Source organism: Primulina huaijiensis, chromosome 9 (genome assembly GCF_012295235.1).
Source record: "Primulina huaijiensis isolate GDHJ02 chromosome 9, ASM1229523v2, whole genome shotgun sequence".
NCBI classification, from domain to species: domain Eukaryota; kingdom Viridiplantae; phylum Streptophyta; class Magnoliopsida; order Lamiales; family Gesneriaceae; genus Primulina; species Primulina huaijiensis.
Window position 1 is genome coordinate 3,913,503 of NC_133314.1, and position 9,331 is coordinate 3,922,833.

Genomic DNA, 9,331 nt, shown 5'->3' on the forward strand with positions numbered 1-9,331 from the left:
AAAAAATTTGTTTTTTGTACTAAAAAATGTTATAATAAGGCACTAAAAAGAGTTATTCTAAGAGTCCATGTTTTATAATATGTATAGATATTAAAAAAGCACATACACTTAAAATAGATATAAAAAAAGATTTGAATAATTTCATTATCTGAATTTGATTTGAAGTTGTATCGATGAGGAGATAAAGATTCCCATGATATTTAATTTGATAGTAGGGAAAAAACATTATGTGATTTCTGGATATCTTATTTATAATTATAAACAATATAGTTTTTGTTTTTGTTTGTACATTTTTTTTATTTCTGAACTCATATTAAAATATATCTTATCTCGTATAATAATAATAATCTATGTTTCAAATTCGAATTTAATAATTTTTTTGTCTAATTTTGGTAATGAAATTTACGTAATACACATCGAAAGATAACGACGAGGTGTGAGATTTTAAAAATGTCAACTAACGTAAATTAAATTATTGTATAAAACATCGAGTAGATCTTTTATAAGAGGATCTCACGGATCTTTATTCGTGATACAGATCAATCATATCTATATTTACAATAAAATGTAATATATTTGACATAAAAATTAATATTTTTTTGTAAGTGACCCATATAAAATATTTGTTTCACAAAATTGACTCGTGAAACTGTTTTACATCAATTTTTGTGTAAAAACACATGTAAGAAAAACTAAAATATCTCCTAATCTAATCTGCCACTCTGGCACACCCTGGAAAATGGAAACGTTGTTGTCCGTACATCACCAGATTTTTGCGCCGATTTCCTCTCGGACTGCCACCCCACTAACACTCCACATTTGGACCTTTTCTCTTCCCCCCACATTCACTCCGGCTCTCACATTTCCCTGGATCCGAATCCCAACAACATTGATGAAAAAGTTTTTGTTCAGGAGAAAATCATCCCGAGCGCAACCCCATCTCCGGAAATGGACGAACGTTTAGAGGAGGATGACAAGACGGCGCTGGAGGAGTTGTCACTGGTGCCTCCGCGCCGGAAAGCCCACTCCTACAGCCATCAGCTGAGAACGAACACCGGAACCCACAACAAGCACCGCCACCACCAGACCCGCAAGCACAGCCTCGATGAGAATCAGATTATGATAAACCACGCTACCAGTAAGAACAATGTGTATAATGACGGCAAATCGAATTCTTCTGATGAAGATGAGTTTTATCCGTATTCCACCACTGCTGGGAATTCTGGTGGTGGAGGAATAGGGTCTGTGAGCGAGCGTCACGTGGATTATATTGGTATGAGCCAGAGGATTGAAGGACTGGCGTTGAGGGATGGCGGTGCGTGTGATGAAGGCCAGAGGCTGCCACAGCAACCGCTGCCGGAGTTTGTGGGGAGTGGTGGTGACGTGGGAGTATTCAAGGCACCTAACAGGGCGGCTGTGCACCCTTCTCGGCCGACATGTTTGGAACTCAGGCCACACCCCTTGAGAGAAACTCAGGTAGGATTCTTTCATTTTTTTTGTTCCATTTTTTTTAATTTTAAAGTATTCAGCTTTAAATGTGCTCGAAAGAACAAAGCAAGAGGGAATTCGAAATTTGTAATAATTTTTGTTCTATGCATTGATTTTGTGACTGTATCTCTGTGGAAAAGTATGGACAGTTCTATTCCAAACTCGATGGGTAAAATATATATTTTAATGGTGTGAATCTAAAATTGTTGCTTATGGCAAGTCAGGATTTATCTTCATAAAAGTCCTCATAAAGAATTTTTGTTTATACTCTTGGAATCATGGGCTCCTTTTTTTGTTCAAATGAATTAAGTATTCTAGATCCCGTCAAACATCTAGTTTCAAAGCTGCTATACCTATCAAATTTTGAAGAAGTGTAGAAAATTGAAATCTTGACACTAGATTTGGCGCATGAAACACCATGAAATTTGAGAATCTTATCTTTAAGATAACAATGTAACTTCCCAAACAAAGAAACATGCAGAAATGGTTTAAGATTTGTCGTAATTTATTGTGGAATTTCTGTATGGACCAACGTCTGGTGTGTGTCAGTATTTGAAGAATCACCCGCGGACACGTAAACCCTTGAAAAGTGGTGGATGTCTTACAGGTTGGAAAGTTTTTAAGAGCAATTGCTAGTACAGAAACACAATTGTGGGCTGGGCAAGAATCAGGCATCAGAGTATGGAACTATTCTGATGCATACAAGCCTGGAATCGGGACAGGGGGCAGGGCACGGAGAGGGGATGAAGACGCTGCTCCATTTTATGAATCGGCGAACACATCACCGACAATATGCTTGATGGTTGATCATGGGAGTAAGTTGGTTTGGAGTGGGCATAAAGATGGTAAAATTAGGTCTTGGAAAATGGAACAGAATTTCTCAGAAGAGACTGCTTTCAAAGAAGGTCTATCTTGGCAGGCACATCGAGGGCCTGTTCTCTCCATGGTGATTTCTTCTTACGGTAAATCATATCTCTAGCAAAGTGTTTTCTTATCCCATTTAACAACGATGGTTATTATACAATATAGTGCATGAAAAATCATATTTTTGAATCATCTCTCATTCTCTAGCATGTATGTGAACGTAATTTCCTTATTTGCTTAATTTGTTAGCAAAATTCCTTGTGTTGACCTATTTCTTCACATATAACTTGAAATTAGTTTGAAACATTATTTCTTTATGATCACATTAGATTTCAACAAGGTTGATGCATGATGCAATTTAAGGCAAACAAAACTTAAAATGCACCTATGCTGTTTAATTCATTAATATTTATCAATCTTGGCATATCTTTGTTATGGTGGTAGTTAACTTATTTTGTTTTGGTTGCAGGTGATGTATGGTCAGGTTCTGAAGGCGGTGTTATAAAGTTCTGGCCATGGAAAGCCATAGAAAAATCTCTCTCTTTATCATTGGAGGAAAGACATATGGCTGCATTGTTGGTCGAAAGATCATTCATTGACCTCAGAAGTCAAGTCACAGTGAATGGTGTATGTAATATTTCTTCCTCGGATGTTAAGTGCTTGTTATCAGACTATGTCAGAGCCAAAGTCTGGGCTGCTGGATCGTCATCTTTCTCCCTATGGTATATTCAATTACTAAAATGAATTGCTTTGTTATGTCTGACTTGTGGAAAAAGTCAAGTGCCCAAGTCTTTGCTTTAATATTAACTCATCACAATATAATAAAAAATTTATATGTCCATTTGTGGTCCGAAAATTGTTATTCATATGATAAATGCTTGGTGAATCGTAGGGATGCTCGTACAAGAGAATTTGTAAAAGTATTTAATATAGAGGGTCAAATTGAGAATCGTGCCGACATGTCATCAACCCAAGACCAAACAGCCGAAGATGAGATGAATGTTAAGTTTGTATCCAAGTCTAAAAAGGAGAAATCCCAAGGGTTTTTGCAGCGGTCGCGTAATGCTATAATGGGTGCTGCAGATGCAGTTCGCCGTGTTGCAACAAAAGGAGCAGGGGCTTTTGCTGAAGAAACTAAAAAAACAGAAGCAATAGTTCTTACAGCTGATGGAATGATTTGGACTGGATGTTCGAATGGCTTGTTGATCCAGTGGGACGGAAATGGAAATCGTTTACAAGATTTCACTCATCATCCATGTGGTGTTCTGTGCTTTTGCACTCATGGGGGAAGAATATGGGTTGGTTATGTAAGTGGCATGGTCCAGTTACTGGATCTTGAAGGAAATTTAATTGCCAGTTGGGTTGCACATAATGGGCCAGTTATAAAATTAGTAATAGGAAATGGTTATGTTTATAGCTTGGCAACTCATGGGGGTATACGTGGATGGAACATCTCATCTCCAGCACAGATTGATAATATTTTACGTCCAGAATTAGCTGCAAGAGAAGACTTGTATACAAGACTTGAGAATATTAGAATTCTAGTTGGCACATGGAATGTTGGCCAAGGAAGAGCCTCTCATGATGCTCTTATGTCATGGTTAGGTTCTGCAGTTTCTGATGTTGGTATTGTAGTTGTTGGGCTGCAAGAAGTGGAAATGGGTGCAGGTTTCCTTGCAATGTCAGCGGCAAAAGAAACAGTAAGTCATTAATGGGTTTCTTTTTAATACATAAACAATGTCTCAATCTTGAGCAGAAGGCAAACAATCACAACTCACAACTTGAATAGCTAGCTTTGAAAATGTTATATACAACAAATTCATCATAGATTTTTCTTTTGAATTATTGTATGATCTTGACGACAAAAATGCAGATTCGTTCTAAAGATTTTATTTTTCAATCCTCTCTAATTATTATCTATATTTTAGGTAGGACTTGAAGGCAGTTCAATTGGGCAATGGTGGCAAGACCACATTGGAAAGGCTTTAGATGAAGGGTCGACATTTGAACGCGTTGGGTCTAGGCAGTTGGCTGGCTTGCTTATAGCAATATGGTACAATTTTTATGTCGTGCGTTATTGAGCTCTTACATTGTATTGTTTGTGCCTAAAAAGCACTTGCCGATCATCGAAAGAAAGCATTTTTCAAAATTTTTGCCTACAATATAGAGTGTAATTCTGATCAGTACTCATTTCGTTCTAAGGGTGAGGAAAACACTCAGAACTCATGTCGGGGACCTGGATGTTGCAGCAGTAGCATGTGGATTAGGCCGCGCAATTGGTAATAAGGTACCATATCGTTTACTCTTTCAACATTTCAATATGATCACAAGTAAAACCAAAAATACTTTTGTGGTTTATTTGAATTGGTATTCTCCTCTCCCTAAGATTTCTTCTAGATGCAGAAACGTCATTTTATGTTTGAGCAACTGCAACACCAGCTTGATCTCACTTGAATTTGATATTTACTTCCCTTACTATTTGTCGAATTTATTAATAGTATCATATCAATCAAAATTTGAATTTTTTTTAAATCTAAAATCAGGTTATTCTCATAAATTCGAATATCGAAATATGAATTGCAATCCCTGAAGATGATTGTTTTTAAAAAAGTAAAGCTATTTTGGTAAGGGAAACTTGTTTTTGTTCATTTTGTTATGTTTGTTCTCTTGTGATTTTAGTCCGCTATATAGTTAAATTACAGTCTTAGTCCTGTATGTTAAATTTTTTTTGCAATTTTGACCAGAAAAACCCCTACTCGCTGGAGTTATGATGATTTGACGATGAAACTTTTGCCTATGTGACATAAAAATTGAGGATCTTTCAAGCAACCCTTCAAAAGGCTTTAGGAGCATTCTCTCCCCAAATCGACATTTTTCAACTCCAATTCGAAAGATCCCCAATTTTTATGTCATAGACAAGTTCCGACGTCAAATCATCAAACTCTGGTGAGTAGTGGTTTTTATGGACAAAATCGAACCAAAATTGCGAAGAAATAAACATACATGACTAAGGCTGCAATTTGGCGGTCTAAAATTGCGAGAGGACAAACATAATGGACTGAAAAAACAATTTTCCCATTTAGTAATTCAATTAGCGACAGAACAAAGAGAACAAAAATCCGTGTGGTGCTATTTCATAATATACGTCGCAGAGACATGGTATATGTGATGCGTGCGTTGTTAATTATTCAGTCTACAATGTTTTCATCCATATTATTAATCGAATTACATAATTAAAGTTCCGAAAACTTTTCAGTTAAAATTCAGACTGCATTCATATGCTTGAATAATAATGTGTATGAAATGAATTGTAAACTCCAATTCCTCGTAAATAATTAAATAAAGAATCTTATTTTTGTGAACTCTATCAGTGACGTACCGAAGAGGCGAAAAATCTATAAGATAAAATTCTAATTCCTCTTACCTAGTTTATCATACAGACATAGATAGATATTTTGTGGACGTGTTTGATATGCTGGTGATATATGTGGCTAAATCTGACATGCAGGGAGGTGTTGGTTTAAGGTTGAGAGTATTTGATAGGATCATATGTTTTGCAAATTGTCACTTAGCTGCACATTTGGAAGCAGTTAATCGTCGCAATGCTGATTTCGATCATATATTTCGAACAATGACTTTCACACGGTCTTCAAACCTCCTAAGCAATGCTGCTGGTATGCTGCGAATCCTGTTTTTGTCTTGCTGTATTGTCTTCTCTACATATTTATTCTGGCTGCTTTATTCTTTTGGCTTGCCATGGATCGTCTCTGTTGCAGCTGGTGTGTCATCTGCAGCTCAAATGCTTCGTGGTCCTAACGTACGCACAAAGGACTATTTTATGAATACTTTTTGTTGATATTTTCTTTTTTGTTTCACAAATGTATTCTTTTTTAATTTTTAATTTTTATTTTTTATTTTTAATGATAACAATAGGTCGCAACAATTAATCTTGATGAGGGAAAGCCCGATCTTGCTGAAGCTGATATGTTCATATTTTGTGGTGATTTTAACTATCGCCTTTTTGGAATATCTTACGATGAAGCAAGAGACTTTGTTTCCCAAAGAAGCTTTGATTGGCTGCGAGAGAAAGACCAGCTTCGAGCTGAAATGAAAGCCGGTAGAGTCTTTCAAGGAATGCATGAGGCACTTATCAGATTTCCTCCAACTTACAAGTTTGAAAGAGGAAAACCTGGTTTAGGAGGTATATACATTTCAAAGAATTATTTGGCTCTTTTACAGCCAGTTTTGATGAATTTCGCTACTAATTTACGTGGTTAATCTTCGTGGAACCTTTCTGATTCACAGGCTATGATTCGGGTGAGAAAAAACGAATCCCAGCTTGGTGTGATAGAATACTATATCGAGATAGCAGAGTTGCTTCAGGGCAAGAATGCAGTCTAGAATCTCCTGTCGTTGCTTCCATACTATTGTGGGTTGCATGGATTTAATTATTGCCTTCCTTCCTTCTATATATTTATTTATATGTTTGTTAAAAATTTTGTCTATTTCTTGATTTGTTTTATCGAAAAGGTACGATGCTCGTATGGACGTGACTGAGAGTGATCATAAACCTGTACGATGCAAGTTGAATGTGGACATTGCTCATGTTAATAGATCAATAAGGAGACAGGAATTCGGAAAAATACTCGAATCCAATGAAGCAATCAGATCTAGCCGTGAAGCACAGCGGTTTGTTCCAGAAACCGCTGTCAGTACCAACCAAATCGTGCTCCAGAACCAAGACACTTTCAATTTGAAAATCACCAATAAAAGTGGTGAAGACATAGTATTTTTTCATATAATCTGTGAAGGTCAATCCAGCATCAATGAAGATGAGGTCCCATCGAATTTCCGCCCAAGAGCTTCTTATGGTTTCCCACTTTGGCTCGAGGTAATCTCTTAAATTTTCTACAAATTAATATATTTTGATGCAATATACATTTTAATCAAAATAGGATTTCCCCCACCTATACATAAAATCCTGGATCCTATTTGATACTAGATCAATCTTTGGGAATTTTTCACAAATAAGCTCATGCTGTTACCATACCCTTGTCTTTGTACATAATTATTTAGGTGACGCCTGGAGCTGGCATGATAAAGCCGGATCAAGTTGTGGAGATATCGATACATCACGAAGAATTCCACACATTGGAGGAGTTTGTCGACGGCATCCCACAGAGCTGGTGGTCTGAAGACACCAGAGACAAGGAAGTGATTTTGCAGGTAAATGTAAGAGGCAGCTGTTCAACTGACACAAAAATGCATCGAGTGCACGTACGGCATTGCTTCTCTGGAAATTCGGTTAATCCGGATAAAAAATCTAATGCCGCCTCAAGACATGGACCAAGTTCCAACCAAAAAAATGCTCCGAGAAATGCCGAGATCGTGTACCCATAGGTCTAGATATTTTAGATAGTACTTTTGGTCTTCATTTTCCTTTTTAGGACGAAGTAAATAGTCATTCATTGCCATTTTTTTGCCAAGGATTGATAGTCTTATAGAAAAAATTTAATATCTTTGTGTACATCTTTTTCTATGGTTTCCTGAAGCCTTCAACTGATCGTGTGAAAACTAGGTCAATAAGTTGTGTTCTGTTAATAAGTTTGTATGAAAGTATATGTCATTTGGAAGTTAAGGCAAATATTGCAAAATTATCGGACCGAGTTGATTTTTTGACTTTTCGACTAATCAAAACCTGGTTTTGTTCACTCACTATATTTTTTATGATATTGGTTTTTTTTTTTTTAATTTTTACCAGAGTTACATAACTGACGGCGGATCAGGAACTAATTTGACCAATCAATAATACATCTATAGTTTACCATGTATGACATTTTATTTTATGCAAAATAGAAATATATCATTATAGCTCTTAATCCTTAAGGTATTAACTAAAATTTTTAATATCTTAAAAGTTTTAAATTTTATAAAATATATTTTTGTAATGATTAATCTCTTCTTCTTTGGAAAGTATGATATTAATATATTTGGATAAAATAAATTCTCGTAGATAGGAAACAAATTATGAGGGTAGACACATCACACAAGTCATGATCACGAGGAGATTGAGAGAAATAGAGGAAAAATAGATTTTAGGATAATTTGGGATATTAAAATAGGTGCTGAGATTTCTTCGATTATTTTGTACAATTCCAATAAATTTTATATGATTCTAAAAAATAAATGGATGTAATCTTTAATTTTATATTTGTATATATAATATTAGTTGTTTTAAATAAATTTTAAGTATTAAATTCAACCAAAATGACACTTTTTATAAAATCCAAATATACACATTCCTTCGCATTACGATATATGCTACTTCTGAGAAACATTATTTATATAACATCTTACTTACAGATGATTTTCGGGATACGTAATACCAATTCAATGTTAGAGATATTTGGGAAAATAATTTTGGTCAAACTTCATTTTTAAAAAACGATTATTTACAAGTTTATTTGAATGTTTTCAAATACACATGAGAATGTCATTTTTTTTAAAAAAATGTTTGACTAAAATTATTTTGCCTTGGTTGTGTTCAAATAAGTGAGTTTTATGTCTTTCTAAGCTCTATCTTAATTTCAGAACTCTGACACGATTCCAAAATTAACGTTAATAACAACAATAAAAGATAATTATTTTCAAAATTTGACTTGTTTAATATATATATGAGTTTGAGAGAATATTGTTATAAACGAGTCACGACTCAATAATTCATCTCAAACTTAAGAATATTTTCAGAAAACCATTTATGATGTAATAAAACTGGGAGAATATTGTTATAAACGAGTCACAAACTCGATAATTCATCAAACTTCAGAATATTTTCATAAACCATTTATGATGTAATAAAACTATTTTTCAAAGAAAAATAGAAAATATTTTCGAAAAATATAAACTAAAATAATTTCTTGAATTCGAACCATACCTGCCCAGGGCAACCATTGTTGTTACCGGCACATGTTTTAATAGG

At 35.0% G+C, this 9,331-nt stretch overlaps 1 protein-coding gene across 2 annotated transcripts; it reads left to right on the forward strand.

Annotated features, from left to right (window-relative positions):
• The first annotated feature begins 712 nt into the window (after positions 1–712).
• On the forward strand, positions 713–7,879 carry LOC140984455 (type I inositol polyphosphate 5-phosphatase 12-like). Of its 2 annotated transcripts, XM_073451879.1 has the most exons (12): positions 817–1,476; positions 2,096–2,450; positions 2,822–3,074; positions 3,245–4,052; positions 4,281–4,405; positions 4,555–4,639; positions 5,861–6,026; positions 6,129–6,169; positions 6,286–6,553; positions 6,658–6,781; positions 6,883–7,243; positions 7,429–7,879. In XM_073451879.1, the coding sequence occupies exons 1-12, from the start codon at positions 949–951 to the stop codon at positions 7,750–7,752; spliced, it is 3,438 nt and encodes a 1,145-aa protein (XP_073307980.1). In that variant the 5' UTR covers positions 817–948; the 3' UTR covers positions 7,753–7,879. The 2 variants fall into 2 exon arrangements, with proteins under 2 accessions (XP_073307981.1, XP_073307980.1); XM_073451880.1 differs by having other exon boundaries at positions 713–1,476; positions 5,861–6,169.
• Positions 7,880–9,331: the final 1,452 nt, after the last annotated feature.